Source organism: Lipophrys pholis (assembly GCF_963383615.2).
Source record: "Lipophrys pholis genome assembly, chromosome: 22".
In the NCBI taxonomy this organism is placed as follows: Eukaryota; Metazoa; Chordata; class Actinopteri; order Blenniiformes; family Blenniidae; genus Lipophrys; species Lipophrys pholis.
This window is the reverse complement of record NC_137644.1, coordinates 18,878,183-18,897,917: the sequence shown is the minus strand read 5'-3', so window position 1 is coordinate 18,897,917 and position 19,735 is coordinate 18,878,183. Positions and strand designations below refer to the sequence as shown.

The following is a 19,735-nucleotide window of genomic DNA, read 5'->3' as shown; positions in this document are numbered from 1 at the left end:
GCGCCTTGAGGGTGAAAAGGAGAAGTACTGAAAATGGGAGGGAGCACGCCTTGTGAAACCAGAAAACCAAAATACATTATTTATGTTTATTCAAACCATGCAATGATTAAATCGCGGATAATTATTTACTGTGCAATTAATATTAAAGCCTCGCTCCAAAACCCGAGTTTGCCCGTTAATAATCTGTGCGCAAAATCTAACTATGTCGATATCGTGCGCTCCGCACAGCAAATCAACGAGGACAGCCTCCATCCGGCAAATGGGACAAAGCTCTTGTTAAGACTGTGGTGGTATACAGTATATTACCTAAAGTAAGCAGATATCCGTCCCATGCCCCTTCTTGAAATTAAGAAACATTTAATGCGGCAACCATTTATTCATTCTAGTGCAACAGAGGCGACATCTAGTGTCATGTCTGGTAAGGCCTCTCCTGTAGTGGATGGCACATATTGAATGTTTCTGCATAAACGTTTAACGCCACCCTCAATGACCAGGGATAGAAACAAGCACATAGAACTACACAGATACTTGTTTGAAAAGACTCAGGTGAAAGTAGATGAACTGAGTCAACTACTTTAAGTAAAGTCAAGACAGCAGAGGTGTTGAAGAGAAAGCATCAAAGTGAAAAGAAAAAACTGGGACTGTAACTTCAGAGATGTACAATGCCTCTTTTGTGGTATCTTTAATTAGTTTTTGTAATAGTCATGTGCAGTTATCGCCTTGATGTACGCACACCCACATGCATGCACACACACAGACAAACAGTGATGCACACAAAACGCGCATGCTGGACATCACCAATGTACTATATAAAACTAATTTCTTAAGGTCTTCCGTGAATAAATCAAGTGTTTTTTTTCATTTCGAACATAAAGCAAACTATGAATAAAAAAAAAAAATCTATGTTTAAAAAACCCACAACAATGTCCGTCTTCTCACGATACATACTTATTAAGACAAAACATCACCCCTTCACCGAATCCTCTTCTCCACCAGTGCCTATAACAATCAATAATTATGATTTAGTCTGAAATAAATATACAATATGCAACCCCTCAAAGTTGTAACCCCCAGTGTCACGAAACATTTTCTGAGTATTAACCGCAAGTAATTATTTTGTTTTAATTTAATTATTGCCGTTTAAAATTTGACGAGATCCCCAAATTTTAATGCACGAGAGTGTGACAGTCTGTTATTATGCACAATCCTGATTGCCTTTATTTTTTATTTTTTTGTAGTGGTTGTCAATGGCTTTTATACGTGTTCCCCAAGACTTCCATACAATATGGCAGAACAAGTTAACAGTCACTGAGAAACAAAGATTTCTGCTCCAGTGCTTCTCTGGCTTTCCCTGAAACTGCAACGATCCCTGCCATCTTATAAATGTGGATCTTTTGTGATTTCCAGCTGATGTTGTGATTTATATTCAATCACTTTGTCTATAACGACATTATCGATCTTGATTTGAATGTCTGTATCTATTCTGTGATTTCCAAATTACCAGAATTGCATTTTATTCAAATAAATCCCAACAGTAGTGACTTTTTTTATTCTATTTTATCAAACCACCTCTTTAGTTTGACCAGTTCTGTTGTGATTTAATTCAAAAGCAGCTGCAAATTCGCATCAGAGCAGAAAATGTTCCTGTCATCTGCAAAAAGAACAAATCTCAAAATTATTGAGGCTTGACCTATGTCACTAATGTATAAAATTTTATGGACCCAACACCGCAAGGGATATTTCTACATGTAGATTTGCTCTCCAATTTCTACAAATTGCGCATGTATTCTAAATAACTGCATTTCACCATTTCAGCACAGTTCCTCAGATAAGTTGCACCATTACTCTACGACATCTCCCACCAAATTAGGCCCAATAATGACAAAATATTGATTAAAATAATGTACTATCTTCTCCATATTGTTTTTATAATAATCAGCATAACTTGCATGACTGGTTCTGTTTAAGTCTATTTATTTATTTAGCACCAAATGTTGTATTATCTTTCTTTTCTAGCAGTCACTTAATATTAATATCCTTCTTGCAACTCATGAAAGTGAGCTTATATTTTAATACTTTTTATATTCAGTAGTTCTGTTTTATAAATTGTCTATGTAATGTATTTTTCTTTTTGCAGGCATTTTTTTTGGTCCTTTTAATCATCTAAGGAGTCAGTATATCATTGTATTTCCTGCTGTGTTTTATTATTGGGCAATTTCTGTCATAGAGTTGTGTTTTTTGTTTTATGCAATATGTAAGTTTCCAGTTCCATTCTCCTTCACACACTGCGGGTGTATTTTTGTCCTCATCTTCACGCGAAGATGAGTGGCTAATAGTTAAGGATACATTTTTTTTGAGTTCCTGAATTCATTACAGCTGGTTGTTGTCCCCTTATAACGGACAAGGCCCGCATGGCACTCTGCTCTCCCAAACACACGCTTTGAGGTGGTGCGTAAAAGCGCATTGCGCCTCAGCCAAACAGAAAACTTGAGGGCGTCAGTCCTGCGAAACTGAAAATTAACAGATATTTATCTATTTTTATTCGGACTATGCGAAGATTAAGTAGCGTGAGTTTAGTTGTTCTACAATATATGTTCCAGCTAAATATGTAGTAATCTGTGCGCAAAATCTGACCACATTGGCTGCACTCCTCAAGCAAACCGACAATGACACCCTCCAGGCGACAACTCGTGTAGTGTTGTTGATGAGACGATTGCGATTTATGTTGCCGTGGGTAAGCAGATATCCACCCCACGCCTCTGATAGAAACCACACGAGAAGCATTTTAAGCTGCAACAGTTTCGAGAGTCACGTTCAAACTTTGGCACGGTAGGGGCGACATCTAGTGGCGTCTTTAGGAAGTTCTCTCTCTCACAGTTTGTGAGGCACTTTGTACTGTTACTGCCCAAACAGGTCGATGCCACCCAGAGCTGGAAATAGAACATACATTTACACTGGTACTTGTTCACTGAGTAAAGTACTTAAAGTAAAAGTCAAATAACACAGGTTATGAAGAGTATCAGGGCCGCAGTTTGTCCACGCGCGGCCCTGCGCCACATCATAAAGCGCGCTCCCGCCAGCTGCGCGCAACAGTTGTCGAGAGGAGAGAGGAGGGCGCCAAGAAGGAAGCAGCGGCTCCGAATCTCCGAGCGCCAACGAGCGCCTCTTCCCCATCTCCGTTCCGTGCTGTGGCTCACCGAGATCCTCTGCGGATCCCTCCGCCGGACGAAACGCGCCAGGACCCGGATGAAATTCTGAAAGTAAGAGCTTGGACCCCGAGCTACTGTCGTTAGCCACCTTCGGCTAAAGTTAGCTTCACTTTGGCAACAGACGAAACAAAACAGTCCTGCAGGTTCTGCAACTTCTGAGACTATTAACGTCACCAAGTGAGGGATGTTTGTTTGTTTTGGTGTGTGAGTGGATCCTTTCCAGCTCTGTTCATGTTACTGTGGGGATCGTCTGTCTCCTGCAGCTTCTAAACACCTGTCAGGTGAGAGTTCAGGTTTATCTGTCAGATTAATAACTAAAGAGAGTGGTTCCTTTTCCAATCATCAACTAATATTATCTCTTAGTAAAATGTAGAAAGTGAGACAAGTCCAGTTTTTGTATGTGCTGTTCATGCACAGCGATGGGATCTGGATAAAAACAGGTGTAAATAATGTGCAATATATTGGGTGAGGCTTTGCTTTTAAAGATTAGAAATGCATAAGTCAAAAAGAGACCAATAGTTTTTTGGTTTTTTTTCAGGATCCTTAGAACTAATATTCCCGGGGTCCATGGGCTACATTCCATCCGTAGTCCTCGTACATTTAAGACAATTATTTAAAAACTGACAAACATGTCGTACGCTTTTCCTTTCAGCAATGGAGGCAGACGGTGTAAGCATATGGCCACGCATGGAGCCCTTCCTCCTGGGTGCTCTGCAGGTAAATTTTACTCTTCGTTCGTTGTTTTGCATTGTCAAGAGAATTCAAATGCCGCAAACTAACCAGTTATTTCCAATATCAGGTAACTCCTTCCACCAAACTCAGCCTGCACTACCTCCGGAAGATGGCGGTCTACGTGCGGACGCGGGATGGCTGCTTCCCCATCCTGGGCTGGCCCATGTGGAGACACATCGCCTGTGGGAAGCTGCAGCTCCCAGAAGACCTGGCCTGGCTGTACTTCGAGACGTTCGACCTCCTCATCGGCCACAGTCCGGGGGAGCGGCTGGAGTGGGCCGAGGCTCTGTCTCAGTGCTCCACAAAGAGCGAGCTCGACCAGCAAAGGAGCGAGGTGACGGCACCAGTTTGGTTTTCTAGCAGAGTTACTATTGTTTTTTTTCTCTCTCTGGTTACTGATGAGCCAGCTTCGTCTCTCTTTTCTTTCCAGCTTACTGTGGACACACTGCAGTTCCTCCTCTTCCTTTACATCCAGCAGCTGAACCACCTGTCCCTGCGCACCTCTCTGATCGGCGAAGAGTGGCCCAGCCCTCGCACTCGCTCACACTCTTCATCAGACCGAGAGGCCAAGACCAGCTCTCAGAGCAAGGTTCGAGTTGTGGCATTGTAGCACACAGAATGGCAAAATTAAAATATTAATGTGGTTATTTTTGGGGGGGGATGTGCTGTTATAGAGTTTCTTGTTTGATCGACAGAACTGGGACGATCAGGCTCACCTGTCTTTTGTGCAAAGTCACCTCGCAGAGGTTCTGGAGCTGATGGTGGAGCCGGGCCAGCTATCGCAGTCTGGACAAGCGCTAAGAGAGTGTCAGGTCTGGGTTTTTGAAAATGACTTCCAAGGTGTAACTTCTCGATAATGCATTTTTTCTGAAACGCTGCTACTGTGCTGGCCTCCAGATTGTCATGACTCCCAGACGGTCCATATTCTCTTAGAACTTGGTAGTTTGATAGTCGACAGTATTAACAGTCCAACTTGGTAGTTGATTCCATACGTATGACTGTGTAGTCCCATTGTCAATGTTTATAATGTATTTTTGTGTGTGCATGCATTTATAGTTTAATTAGATAAACAAACAGCACCCACTAGTGACCTGACATGAAAATTGCATTGTTTTCACCGTGTCATTATTTTCAATGTGATACTTTCCTGAAATAAAAATGCTGTTGTGTAAACAGGGCCTTTAATTGCCTCTGCTCTGTTGTGTTGCTCCAGATCTCCCTGGAGGCGGTGAGGAGTCTGGGTTTGCTCCTGGAGGGCTCTGCTGGAGCTGGGAAAGCTGTTCAGCCGGTCCATCAGCTGCTGACCAAAGGTCCGCTGTTGGTCCAGTCGGGCTACTCCACGCTGAGCCGCTCCTTCCCCCTACACAAGCTGCTCTCCTGCCTCCAACACAACCTCACACTCAACCCCTTTGGAATAACCGCCTGCCTCCGCTCGGGGAAGAAGCTCGCCTGGGCTCAACAAGGTTTCCCCACCACATTTAAAAAAACAAAAACAAAAAAAAAACATCTATCCGTTCCGTTTGAGTGAATTTTGCCCTCTATTCTTTTTGTTCCAGTCGAAGGGTCCATGAAAAGAGCCAAGATAGCCAGGAACGTCCACACTGCTCCGCCTGGCAGTAAGATGGTGCTGATGTCCCAAGTTTTGAATCAAACTTTGGCTAAAACATCAGACAAGCTGACCGGCGCCAACATCAAAATCCACAGATGCTCGAATGCATTTATATATCTCCTCTCGCCTCTCAGGTACGGTTAACCCTGAGGTGGAAAGAGGGATTAGTTTACACTGTTCACTGATACTTGCATGCTTTTTTTGGGGTCGGCTGATAATGTATTGATGCTTTTTCTCTTTCTAGTATTTTATTGAAACTTTTTTTTTCACTGACTGCTACTTTATTGTTACTTTTGTATGTTTACTGGAGCTTTATTGATACTTTTTAACTATTACTGTTGTTGCACCTGCATATGATCCTTTCTCTCAGACACACTCGGACACACAGTGATCGAGATATTTCTATTTGAATTTGTTTAGTAGTGACAGCATGGAGGGGATACTAGTCGGCAGCGAGCGGCAGGCAAATGCAAAATTTCATGGAAAATGTTCTAGTTTATTTCTATTACTGTTGAATTTAATTTTTCATCAGGGACTCTTATGGGTGGTGCAGCAGCAGGAAAAGTAACCCTGATTTCTTGAGATCCTCCACTTTAAAAGGCCACTCTTTCAGACAGTAGTATTTGGATGCTGCTCCTCAGCCGTGTTTCTCCATGTGCACCTCCAGGTCGGTAAGCGTGGATAAATGCCGCGACAGCACCGTGGTTCTGGGGCCGGTCGAGACCAGCGTGCACATCCACAGCTGCCAGAACGTGCGGGTGGTCTGCGTGGCGGCCAGGATCGCCATCGGCACCTCGTCGCGCTGCACCGTGCACTCCCTGACGCCCACCCGGCCTCTGCTCCTGCCGGGGAACTCAAGCATCACCCTGGGGCCGTACCACACCTTTTACCCCTCCCTGGAGGACCACATGGCCAGCGTGGGGCTGGCGGTGGTCCCCAACGTCTGGGACCAGCCCTTGCTCCTCGGGACGGACGGCCTCGCGAACCTCAATGTGTCGTCCGTCGCCGACCCCGCCTGCTACCGCCTCCTGGCGCCGGCCGAGTTTCACATGCTGGTGGTGCCGTTCCAGATGGAGGGCGACACGTGTGAGGTTCCCGGTGGGCTTCCCGCTCTGTACCAGGAGGCGGTGGACGAGAAGAAGAGGAGGATTCAGAGCTGGCAGAGGACGGTGATGGAGGCCCGGCTCAACAAGTGAGTGCGAAATCAGACAAGCTACTGCTTGTGTGATGTGAGGGGAAATGCAACAATTACTGTCGTCCGGCTGTGAAGGCAAAGTTATTTATGGAGCACGAGTCAATTCTCAGTGCTTCTCGGAGAAACAAAAGAAAAAGTAAAGCAAGCAATTAAGAATCTTAATCTTCCGTGATTAAGAGTATGAAAACACAACTCTTCTTGCGCAGTACAAACCGGCGAGTCCCAAAACAAAATGGTAATATTAAAGTGATAGATATTGAAATTGTAAGTTGGGTTTTTTTGTGGGAACTTAGAATTTGTGGCAATTCTACAGCTACTAACTCATCAGACCAACTGGGTTGATTTAGAGTTCTAATGGTATTTTTAAACATTTCCAGTTGAGTGTAAAGTTTATTTCTTACTGATCACTAAAAAGACTAAACATCGTCTATGAAATGTTTGTGGGTCTCACGATGACAGAAACTGGCAATATCTCTTTTTTGTAGAAACACAAAACATGTAAGATTTTCTCTTTTGACTCAAACCGCCTGATATTTTCAGGATAATATTTGTAGAAAATGTTAAACGAAATAAATGTGGAATGTTCATATTAAAACTTTAACAGTCAAACTATTGCCCATATACGAGGCTCATCTCTCTCTGGGACCTTTGCTGATTCTTCTGTCTGCAGGGAGCAGAAGCGTCGGCTCCAGGAGATCGTGGAGATCAAATTTCACGAGTGGCTTTTGGAAACGGGACGCAGGCAGGAGCTGGACAGCCTCATCCCGACCTCGATGGCGTCTTTAAACGACTCCACAGACAAGGAAGCAGCGGACACGACCGGCGCGAAAGACGGGAAACGCGTGAGGACGGGACGCGGGGTGGGACAGTCGCCGATGGCCTGCTGAGCCTATAGCATCTGCACAGACGTCCGGATTCGTAGATTCCAGCTTCCACAGGTACGTCCAGCTCCGCAGAACTTCCAGCCGAGCCTCTTTCATGTGCGGCTGGGATTATCCTGGCATGCTGTAACGCGGCATTGCTGTTCGGGGAGAAGACTCTCAAACTGGTGGAGCAAGTGTGAAGAGATCACGTGCTTTTAGAGAAACTTTCACCCCATTAGAGATCTGAATTGGTCTGGAGAAAAGTTGGAACACCGTATTCACTTGAAAAGCACCATTTTGAGGGGAAATGGAAACGTATTAACTAAGTTTTGGCTGCTTTTCACACTAGATTTAGAGCACAAGATCAAAGCAGATGATCTATAAGGGGATTTTTGTTATGTATATGAGGCAGCTGATCTTTCATGGCTTAAACAACAAAGCTGTGTGCTGGACAAAATGCACTTTATTCATGGTGTTCGGAGCAGGTGAGACTCGGAAAGACTTGAAAGGGTTGAAAAGAAAAACCTGCAGCAATTCCGTCCTCAATCATTTCTTGAATGAGACGCCTTTCTGGATGAATTGAAGCGTCACCGGTGTCGATTTGGACGTTCAGATCCACACACCTGACGAGGACGAACTGAGAGAAACGCCGCTGCTCGACGTGGACGATTCTCTTTTTCGCTGTTGTCTTTTAACTCCACCCCATGTACCTTAATTACTTTTACCGTCCTGGCTTTTAAAAAAAAAAAAAAGAAAAAGAAGTGGAAGCCGGTACGTGTTGATGCACTTGGTTACGAGCTCAGGTCATAGTATTATTTTAATTCCCATTAAGTGTTTTCTTTAATAAGGGGGAATAAATAGATATATGTATTATAGTTATGCACAGGGACTCTTCAATCTGTATATTTTAGCACTGTAGAGATTATTTTCATAACTTGTTGCATTCAGAAGCGGTTTTATTTAACATTTAATACCTCCAGGTTCACCTGAGGCAGTTCGATTGCATTTCCTGTAATAGACAATTTAACAAACTTCTGTACGTGGGATGTAGGTTTGAAAGCATGAACTGCTGAAGATGTCTTCATTTCCAGGGTGGAAAGATTTTTACACTGTGGAAAAAAAAAAACCCCAACAAAGTCACGACTGTTTAAATAAAACACAATCACAATCACACAGTTCATATAAGAAGAGCACAAACTAGTTTCTCATTGTTAGAACGGGAAAAATAAAACATTTTGACTAAAACAACTCTTCTCCTGCTGTTTTATGTTTGTAGGTAAAAAGTTACAGAATGTTCGTCTGACTGACACAGAATTGCTTGAAAAAATGCATAAAATCTAAACCTTTTGATTTTTATTTGCAGATGTCACAATGATTCAATGTTTAATACATTTGAATCTTTTTATCATAAGTCCTCCATCAAAACTATATATTACCCAAATATATAGTTTATATAAATATAGTTCCATATAAATGGAATGTTAGTTATGTTTGGATTTCCTGCCAGTAAGGAATAATGAGTGGACAGTTCGGCTTCCTGTTCCCCACACAGCCTCCAACAGCAGCGTCCTCCTTCCTGATGATGGTGAAATAAAGAATCAAATGATCAACAGAATTCTCTCAGTGTTTGAACAGGTTGAATTTATATATTTGACAGTCTCTCCCATCCCTCTGGGAAAAGGAAGGATGTTAAATATTTCACTTTTCTTTTACATGGCAGTTATTTAAATAATAATGATCGAACCCTTAACAAAATAATTGAATTTCTGTAATTGTTCCACAAATTACCGATATTTTAGTGTTTTCCCTCGTTGTTCCAGGTGTTTCCGTCTTTCATGTTCTTCCAGTTTTTGCTTATTTTCCCTTTTCTGGTCTTGTTTTTCCTGTCTGTGTTCAGTTTAGTGTCTAAAAGCTCCTTGTGTCATCCTCTACAATGATGACCCTCATTGTTGTCGGCTGTGCCTTATTGTCGCCGTACTCCTCCTTTGTCAAACCAGAATAAAAGTGCAACTCATGTTGATTCTAACCGAAGCTTTCAGAATTGATGAATCGCTTTTAACAATCCTAGAATATATGCACTGTTTTTGCAGAACTTCCATGCAAGCTCCTGCCCGTGCAGAGGAGAGCACAGGGAGCTAATGAGGCCACATTGTGTGGATGATACTGTGGGGTTTTGTCGATACCGCATTGCTGTTTTCACATAATCAGGATTGGGTCAAACCCACACGCAGCCTCTTTCAGACAAAGATCAATGCCGTTCGCGTGAGCTGCATTTGTGCTGTTTAGAAAGAAACATCAATTTTAAAACATCCAAACTCATCAATTCATTCCGAATCTGTGCCAATAACAGGAAGTTCTGCATTATTATCCCGTTCATGCTCCACTCGGCCTGAAACTTGACATGTGTGATCACAGTCGGCCCTCATCACATCCACAGGCCTAAATACACTGGGTCGCAGCGCCACCTGGGGGACATGCTTCCAATCGCTGACCAGCAAGGATGCAAGGACCCGTTCAATGCAGCTTTAATTCTTCTTTGTTGGTTGATTGATAAAATGATTTTTTTCTAAATTTATCATTGAAGAAAAATGTGAAATTAGGCAAGCAAGCAAATTTTATTATGACAAAGGAAAACCACACAGTCATCATACTTACCGTCTGTGCATGAGGATTAAACAAGGTTAAAGAAAATGTATTTAAAACGAATTCATAAAAAGTAAATCCAAGTAATGCGACAGACAAAGTTGCAATATATTTGTTGTGATGAGGCTGCCTGTGAGGTGTAGAAGGCTTCACCATTGCAGCCTGAACACATTTAAAGGACATAGAAGCCTCTGAAATCACTAATGGAAATAACAAGAGAATACGTTTTTGATGAGAAAATCTTCAGCTTTTTTTTTTTTTTTCTTCGTCTTCTTTTTATTTTTTTTTTTTAAAGAGGGAAAACGGCACCAGAGATCACAATTAGTTCCTCTTGGTGAGATTCTTCTGCCATACACAGATGAGCACCAGCACTAAAAACACAAAAAAAAAAAAAACAACCGACAGTTCAAACTAAGCAAAAACACAATTTTAGTCAAGTGAAGAATTAAACTATGATAATCGAACTGTTTGAGCAGATTAAACCTGAAAAATAAACAACTTGTGGTCTAAAAGTATGATAACCATTGGTGCCGTTTGTGTTGACTTACCAGCAATAATACAGGGTATCAGCATTAAACGCACGACCACGACGAGATGCATTGAAGTTGGAGCACCGAGCTGCACCGTCTTCCCTCCGTACTGTATCTGGAGGAGAAAAAGGCCCATCAGAGCTTTGGATCGGACATATGTAGACCGTATTTTTGATTGAATATTGATGGAATCGGAACGAAGAGAATATTTCTGTGTACATTTAAACCGAAATTTGGTGCTTCTGATACCGGTTTTGAATTGCAGTTGAAAATATAAAGAGATTTACTGTTAACTTCTGAAACTTGGCTTTGGGTGAGCTTTGAATCTCACAGTTGAAAAAGTCACTCTCGTTACTCTTGTCTTTGTCTTCCATGATGCAGGGGTATAGTTTCTCGTCCTGCTCCCCCCATACTGACAACTCTGCCGTCGTCGTCTCCAGCTTGTCTGCTTTTTTCTGAAATGAACACAAACAAAATGTCGATCTGATACTTAACACGTATTTCATTTCAAACAAGAGGCAAACAGAAGAAATTAAACCTGAATGATGATGTGGACGTTATCACCCGACCGTGAGGATGTGAAGCTGATAAACTCGGGGTCTGGGTAGTAGGTTATTGTCGTGGAGCAGAGCAATGTCTCATTTGCGACTTTCAGAAGAAGAGAACTGCTGGAAACTCCGGGGCAATTTTTAGCTGCGGGTGACTTGAATGTGAGAGTCTGCTTGAACAAAAAAAAAAAAAAAAAAAGTCCTATTTACAATAAAATTGCTATTTGACTCAAAATCCCTTTGATCATTACATGGTCGGTCTTCACATTGAGGCAACACGTTTCTTCCTTCACCTTTACAACAGAAACCCAAAACCTTGTCTTTGCTCCACACACCCACCTGATAGTCGCGGTTAATAGGAAGTTGGACTTCCTGAGTGGCTCCGTCGTGTATGACCCCTTCCACGAACTCCAGGTGAGATCCGATGAGTGTGATATTCCTGCCCCCACTGCGGGATACATTGCAGCAGTTAGCGCGACACTTCGACTCCTGGATTCATTAACAGAGTTTTCTACATTAGTAAGGGTCATCCTCGGGGTCAGGAGAATTAAGACGTGAACTGAGAGAATAATGCAGGACAGAAAATGTTCCTTCAACTAGTTGCTTCAGGTCTTTACTGGCTCAGACAAGAAAAAGCGTCCAGTCACCAGTTGAAGGGTTCACTTCACGCACAACGGCACGATACTAAAATGACACTGCAGGAGAAGTTGTGCTTGTTTTTCCTGGTATTCCTTCAACTTTGAGCAAAACTGTTTGCAACCACTGACAACACATTACAGAAAACAACATCTAAGCATTCAAACAGCAGTTGTGATTAACTTCTGTGGCCATAGATTTATAATGTGTCTTGAGCTTTTCAGAGGCGTTAAAGATGAAGTGGCACTTGCTGCACTGAAAAGAGGAAGTGGCTTCCCGGTGAAAGACGTTTTGAGGAAGTATTTCTCTGTCCGCACCATATGACCCACAACTGTTCCACAGTTACTTACATGGCTTCCTAGAATAGGTCACAGTGAAATCTATGTAACTGAATGGCAAAGCATTGTGGGTAGATCCGAAACTACTCAACTGAAGCCCTTTTTTAGTGATCAGTGTTGAGACGGCAGCTCACACTACGAAAAGTTGATTAAAAAGTACAGTGAAATAATACTTTCTTCAGGTAAATGTTCTACACAATTTCCAGTTAGACAAGCTAAGTTGATCTTTCTGGAAGTGAACTAGATGTTGACCTGTTTTAAAAATGTGGTTATTTGTAGTACATGTAGGTAATTTCAAAAACAATCCACACAACCACCACCACCACTATTCTACCATACAAGGCAACGACGGCTCCCACAACAGAGAGGAAGAGCTAATTCTCAGCAATCAAAGATGCGGAGGATCTCTAACAGGGCAGATATGAAGAGATACCTGTTGAAATGTTCAACAGGGTTACTTGATAATTTAAGAAAGTATTGACGACAGTGCAGATACAAATCCAGAATATAATTATGATTCTATCTGTGCCATTTCTAAGTATGACAATACACAGTTTCATCTGAAAACAAAATTTGAAAAGTTAATTGCTTTGTCACCGAAAATATTTCAAGGATTTATTTAGAGTTCAATTCAGAAAATGATGGCCTCTTGCATTTAAATAGACAGAGAAAGAGACTAAATACATATTGATCGTTGCTCTTGACATTACTCACAGTTTTAGCTTGTCCAAACATTTTTCTGCAGCTGCTGAGTCACTTTTCATTTTCACGCAGTCGCACTTCGATTCATTAATTGGGTTTTGTTACGAGCATCAAATCGTCAGTAAATCCAGGCTACCTGATCCAGGAGTTCCTCGGTGAAATGTCTCTACAGGAAGGTGACGACCGGTAGGTGATGCTGGCGTCACCATGGCAACTGCCGTCTGGGAGGAGAGCGCACACTTTTACCGTCTCTTTATTTTTTGAACTGGGAATGTGGAAGGTCAAACTCGTGCCGGTGTTGTTCCACACAGGAGACCTGAGCAGAGCACGCAGAGCGAGACTCAACGAGATTGAAAAACAAATAAAAACAGAACAAATGTTGCTGTTTCTCCTCCTCGATTTTCTCAGGTGTGTGTGAAGCGACTCACTCCTGTGTCGTACAGTCCAGGTCTGCCTGCATCCTCACTTCGGTCACAGCGCTGAGGTTACCACCTGACAGCACTGCGTGGTTTCTTCCATAGAAAGACACGATGTTGGGGGTGATGGAGGAGATCTCAGGCTTCTGACGTGGAGAAAAACACCCCAAGAAAACCAGAATTGACATCAATACAATCGACTGTACAGAGTGTGGAGGAGGAGAGTGTCGGAGGAAGAGACTCACAGGAAGGTTCAGCTCAGACTGCAGCGTTTGACAAACACTGTCCTGCAGGAGGAGGAAAGAAAAGACTTTGGAGTGATGGAGCATCTTTTTCACATCTCAAATGTTTTAGATTCATGTACAAATAGGAACCGAAGTTGAAATAAGTCTGCGTCACACAAAGAAATACATTTAGTACGCCTTCATTAGCCCAGGTGCAGCGCTTGTTGCTCCATCCACAGCCGGCCTTTATACACCGCCGACACCTGAAGAGGAAACATAAATCCTGAATTCTGCAGGAGGGACTTCAGACATCACAGTGACCCAAAATTTCAATAAACGGTCAATCAAATTCAATCGGAAATGTACACTCTCATTGAAAAGTTGGGACTCGGGAGCTGATGTACCAGCTAACAATGGGCAAAAGCAGGATACATCCCGGACATCAATTTTAGGTTTCAGATGCATCGTGACGGACTGTGAGGATACCCACAGAAAGCTCAAGCACTCAGAGGACCTAACGATTTCAACACGTGACCATCTGGTGTGGCCCCTGATGGATTTAGCCTCAGTTGAAATAATCCGCATTTACAATGCGTTATGTCTTTGTCTTGAGGGTTGCACATAAGGTCAAAGTTCATTAATTAGTGACGAATGTGGTTGATTTGACTTCCTTTGCTCTCCCCTGTGGTGTGAAAATCTCAAGGCCTCGTGTACTTTTTTCTAGTTGCTGAATATTGGACGCATTCTGTTAAAAGCCCACTGTGACCACTGGTGTGTGAGTGAACATTTATCTTTTAATATATTGACTTACCAGACAGGAGTTGGTGGTTCACTGTTATCAGAACAGTTCATTAACTGCAGTTGTTGCTCCAGATATGTCGAGCCAAGTCTCATCTTTACAGAGACACGCAGGCCTGTCAAACAAAACGACGATGTGTGTTTCATCATTTTGGAAGTTTGAATGTTTTAATGTGTAACAGAATATAATGAGACAAAAGATTAATTCAAATTCACCCACCTTCTGGAGGAAAGGTGTGATTAGAAAGGATGCAGGTGCATTGTGGGAACCGCGGAGGAGGGCCTTCCCCACAAAGTTCCCCAGACGATGGGGAGATTTGACAGGCGAGTGGCGTCTCTTTGCCCACATTCACGTGAGTCTGGATGTTCAGTGTGAGCTGAGGAAGAAAGAAAAGACCATGAGCGGTAAATAAAGGAGCTGCAGTTGATTTGAGTCATGAATGTGTGATGTGGTGTGAACCTTTCCCGTCGAGTCTTGAACAACTTTGTGGGAAACCATTTTCTGCTGGTAAACATCGGGGATGGACAGCCAGTCTGAATCCTCACAGTCATCTTCAAATGTGCAACTTTGGAAAGAGAAATGTGTTACAACCGAGTTTATTCATTGATGCTCGAGCGATTACAGAAGCTCCTTTGCTCACTTTGTTTTGGCGACACACCACACACAGTGTGGATCCTGAGCAGTCCAACACTCCTGTACAGTTGTGTATGTGCTGCATTGTGCTACAGCCACACGCTTCATCTGAGAACAAACACATCGGAGAATACTTCAAAATACAGCAAATGCAAAGGAAAGCCATTAGTTGTGTATTAGAAGTATAACAATAGCTACCTCGTTTTGAAATGGCACGTACACATGTTTGTGATCCACTGGATCCAGGTGCATTCTGGGAAACACTCGGCGGTCCTCGTTGGACCTGTAGAGCACTCTGGGACAGGCGGTGTGATAGTTGCTGTCCACAGCAAGCTGACAACAAGAGTATAAGTCATTTAGTGTTCTGAGAAAGTAACTTCAACTTCAAACCAGATCCTCTTTCTTTTTTCTGCTTTAGAATTGACCAAGTGTGCGTTATAATCCCCTACTACTGCATGAGGTTCGTGAGCATGAACATAAATGAAAGTTACTGTATGATCCGACTTCTGCTTGATTCCTTTATCATGTGTAAAACGTCGGGTGTCAAACATAAGACCCCAAATTGGCCTGCAAAGTATAAAAACTACAAATAAATCTTAAACAAGGTACATGTTGAATAATTTTATGTTGCAATAAATGTGATTTTGCACCAAGAGGCTTTTTTTTTTTAAATTACATAACGTTGAAATTTTGTCTTTTGTCAATTTCATTTATTTTTTGCAAGATATTTGATTGAACTTGAGCTTACTTGTGTTTCTTCTAACTAAAATAAAGAGCAAATATTCTGATCCACTCATATTTATAGACGATCATGCTGTTATTTTCCTGAACTGGCTCATTCTCAATCAAACTAAGCTTCATGGTGACCCTGAACTGAAACCAGTTTAGTTTTTTCTGGAGCGAGTTACATTAGAAAGACAATAGTTTTATTTTTATTGGGGGGGCATTTATTCTCACAAGCTGTATAGTATGATGCTGATCACTAGAGAAAGAAGTTTGAGTTGAAGAATAATTCCTAGCACAAACCTTGAGGAGCTGCCCGTCTCCCGTCCCGATGAAAAAAACCATCCAGTGTTTCTGCCTCACTGCCAGCACAGAGGTCATGTAGCTCTGTCTGAGGACGACTGCCTTTGGACGCAGGATCTTTGGCTGAGAAACAGAAACACATCCTGAGCATTAATTAGAATTTTTATTTTATTATTATTATTAGTAGTATTTCCAGATTTGGTGGCAATGGAGTTATACATTTAATTTGATGATAAACAAATTTAGTAATAGCAAAAAGGAAAAACACCATTAAAGATAGATTTTAATGTGTCATAATGAAATAAATACTTCACTATTAATCATTACACTCATCATCATTATCATAATCAAGCTTGCATCAAATTTAGAACATTTTACAAAAAGTGTTAACAGCGCTGCAAGCAATAAAGTCTCACTCCTTAATTTTATATTAAACTATATGATGGTGAAATTTTAATTGATTGGTTTTTCCTTTTGCATTAAAGTGGTCTTAAGGTTTTTGAGATATTTTTAGTTAAACGTGGAAGTTGATTGAGTCATGTTGTGATCTTGACATTACAATATAATAAATTGATATGCATGTGCATTAAGATGTAAGAGCTTATTAAAAGTAAAACGTGTGTGACTCACCTTCCCTGTTGATTCCTTCTTGAAGTAAAAATGTGGATCATTGTCGGGCTCTCCTGAGAGATCAGGGCTGATGTCAAACACCAGCAGCTGGGTGTTGGCTTGTCCTCCATCCACACTGAACACGCCGCTCCACAGACCGCCCGCGCCCGGGATGACCGAGGAGGCCAGCAGCCTGCCGGCCTCTCCACCATCAGAGAGGCTGAGAGTCGCGCCCCTCAGAGACTTCAGAGTCTCGTGTTTCTTTAATTTGTCTTCGAGCCAAATGAGACGGACTTTGTTGTTTTTAGCGTCCGATGGCACATTGGAGAGCAGATATATGATCGAGTTGATCTGAAATCCGTCCACGAACTCCAAGTTACCTTTACTTTTGATGGCTGGTTTTTCAGATTCTGCATTGAGAGAAAATATCCCCCCGTCGTTAGGGTTGCTATCAGTGTTATGGAGGTTTACAGTTTTGGAATCAGAAATACATTTAGCCTCTCCAGACCCGTCCTGTTTTATCGCAGTCAGAATAAAAGTGTCACGGCGACGCTGCTTGTTCTTCAGAGTCACCAGAAAACCAACGGACCCGTTGCTGCGTTTCGGTCCCACCTGGAAGTTTTCCTTGTGCAAGATGTTTGAGATGTTCTTCAGGTCCAGAATCTCGCAGTATCCACACTCATTGTCGGTCACACCGCAGCTGATCACAGACCGATTCTCTGCAAACGGTAATAAAATATTGATCCTGAAAGTTGAGTTCCGGTCAGCGGCACCAGAAACTCTGTAGAAGTACTCCGTGCCCGGAGGATCGTCCGGGTTATCACCCTGCTTCAGGACTCCTTTCTGGGTCAGACTGTGGACCATGGTCAGGTCGTGGTTCAACTGGTACAGTTTTTCCTCAGTGGCGATGTAAACCGTGTTATTGGCCACGGCGAAGTGACGGAAGTCTCCATCAAAGGGAAAGGATCTGTGTTCCTCCAGGCACAGACTCGGTGCTGTACAGAGAATCAAAAGCAGCCCGAGCAGCAGGATCATCTTCTGGGGAGGCTGGCAGCTTCAACAGAGAGAATCTCACACACCTAACGCCTGCATGGCACTCCGCTCTCCGACACACACGTTTTGAAGTCGTGCGTAAAAGCGCACTGCGCCTTGAGGGTGAAAATGAGAAGTACTGAAAATGGGAGGGAGCACGCCTTGTGAAAACAAAAATCTAATGATATTTATTTATGTTTATTCGCGCTTTGCAATGATTAAATCACGCATAATTATTTACTGTGCATTTAATATTATAATATAGCACTCAGCTCTCCGGCACACACGTTTTGAAGTCGTGCGTAAAAGCGCACTGCGCCTCAGTGTCCTCAGCTACTCGAGTACTGGACAGGAAGGAAACTCCGCGAGACCACAAGTCAAAAGCCAGCTTAGCTGCAGATTCTACACTTATCAAAACAATCGTGTATAGTTTCACTTCAAATCTCTCTTTTTAGTTTTCGTCATATAATAAATACCCATTAAACTTAACACCACTTCAATCTATAACCACTGCATTACGCCTCACATCACATCAAATTAAAATTAAATGATCTCAAGAAAAACATATAATGACATGTGGGAGAAGTATTAACAGACGTCACTATACTTTCACTGGCTTTAGCTTTAACTTAAAGCAAAGGGTGTGTCTAATAAAGTGGAAATAAAATGTCTAATAATAACGATGATGATGATGATTATCATTATAAGCATTTGATGATAAACACATTTAGAAAAAGCAAAAGGGGAAAACACCATTAAAGATAGATTTTAACGTGTAAAACAACACAATGAGTGTTAGAAACTAAAACTTAGTGTGAAAAAAAACCTCTCAACAAGACTGAGTGTCACACATTTAACACCATTGAAGAGATGAAATAATAATGCTCCGAATCTGTGAGAGTTATATAAACTTATATAAACACTTTTTATGTTGAATTAACTTTCATGATTTTGCTGTGCTAGTAAAATGAAACAGAATCAAATAATTTAATAATCAGAAAATGTCTGTATATTTTGAGTAAACACTCCGATGGTGCAAAATGACAGCCTCGCTTCCGTCAGTCTGCCCTAGAGCAGCTGTGGCTACCTCCGTGGTTTACCACTATCCAGTATGGAGTGAATGAATAATGCAATGTAAAGCGTTTTTGAGTGTCAAGAAAAGCGCTATATAAAACTAATGCACTATTATTTTATTATTACTTGTCAAACATACATAATAATATGAATAGAAATATCCTTGTTTTGAAAACTCAGCAAACTAATGTAACTTGTGGAAATAAAGTCAATTTGTACCATTTGAGCCAATTCCTGTCAACGTGGTAAAGAGGCAAAACATTTTGTGAAAACTCTGTGGTCTGGGGTCTATTCGTTTCAGCATCCCAATGCAACGAAGTTTGAGAACATAGATAAATCGTTGTGGGCCTTGGTTTTTATTGCAACACGTTTCCTACAGTGAACGGAAGATTGCTAGATGAGATTTCCATTGCAAATTATTTTAGTATGTTTAAAGGTGTCCTCTCAGCAGTGGGTTGGTTGTGCCGGACTGGAGTCAACCCCTGCGTCCAGCCATGGTTGACCTGGCGAGGTCGCAGGTTCATCAAAGTGTGAATTCAGAAATAGACGATCACACACACTCTCACTTTTATACTCATGGTCACCTTAAAAACATCGCCGAACACACATGCATGAACACATTTACAGAAAGACCCACAAATAAACCAGGCGAGAGTAAAGCTTTGCAGAAGCTTAAAACTAACCAAGCTTGTTGGTGCAGTACTTCTCACAGATGAGCATTAACCTCAGGCGTATGTGGGCTCGGAGAAAGAGACCACAACTTTCAGCATTTTTTATTTTTTTTTAAATGTCAAACTATATGCACACACGGCAATATTCAGTCAGTTATTAGCCTCAAATGTATGTTTTTTTTTTCAGGGAAAAACCAAATGCAGTGGCAGCGCCACTCGGGCATAAAGACAAAATAAAAACAAAAT

The 19,735-nt window shown here is 42.0% G+C and overlaps 2 protein-coding genes across 6 annotated transcripts; one reads left to right on the top strand and one right to left on the bottom strand.

Moving 5' to 3' along the window:
- The first annotated feature begins 3,055 nt into the window (after positions 1-3,055).
- tbccd1 (TBCC domain containing 1) lies at positions 3,056-9,215 on the top strand. Of its 4 annotated transcripts, none has more exons than XM_080492447.1 (9): positions 3,056-3,260; positions 3,862-3,926; positions 4,009-4,275; positions 4,372-4,530; positions 4,637-4,753; positions 5,155-5,404; positions 5,498-5,684; positions 6,218-6,742; positions 7,416-9,215. In XM_080492447.1, exons 2-9 carry the CDS (start codon positions 3,864-3,866, stop codon positions 7,630-7,632), a joined length of 1,785 nt encoding a protein of 594 aa, XP_080348573.1. In that variant the 5' UTR covers positions 3,056-3,260; positions 3,862-3,863; the 3' UTR covers positions 7,633-9,215. The 4 variants fall into 4 exon arrangements, with proteins under 4 accessions (XP_080348573.1, XP_080348574.1, XP_080348576.1 ...); XM_080492448.1 differs by having other exon boundaries at positions 4,616-4,753; XM_080492450.1 differs by having other exon boundaries at positions 3,099-3,490.
- A 985-nt stretch (positions 9,216-10,200) lies between these two features.
- On the bottom strand, positions 10,201-17,855 carry LOC308127413 (plexin-C1-like). 2 transcript variants are annotated; one of them, XM_080492443.1, is made up of 16 exons: positions 16,734-17,855; positions 16,104-16,226; positions 15,276-15,410; positions 15,085-15,185; positions 14,904-15,009; positions 14,664-14,820; positions 14,457-14,559; positions 13,833-13,908; positions 13,667-13,708; positions 13,434-13,567; positions 13,142-13,321; positions 11,669-11,777; positions 11,320-11,499; positions 11,069-11,236; positions 10,800-10,896; positions 10,201-10,622 (listed from the first exon to the last, which is right to left on the bottom strand). In XM_080492443.1, exons 1-16 carry the CDS (start codon positions 17,745-17,747, stop codon positions 10,573-10,575), a joined length of 2,775 nt encoding a protein of 924 aa, XP_080348569.1. In that variant the 5' UTR covers positions 17,748-17,855; the 3' UTR covers positions 10,201-10,572. The 2 variants fall into 2 exon arrangements, with proteins under 2 accessions (XP_080348569.1, XP_080348570.1); XM_080492444.1 differs by having other exon boundaries at positions 10,204-10,622; positions 11,113-11,236; positions 16,734-17,845.
- Positions 17,856-19,735: the final 1,880 nt, after the last annotated feature.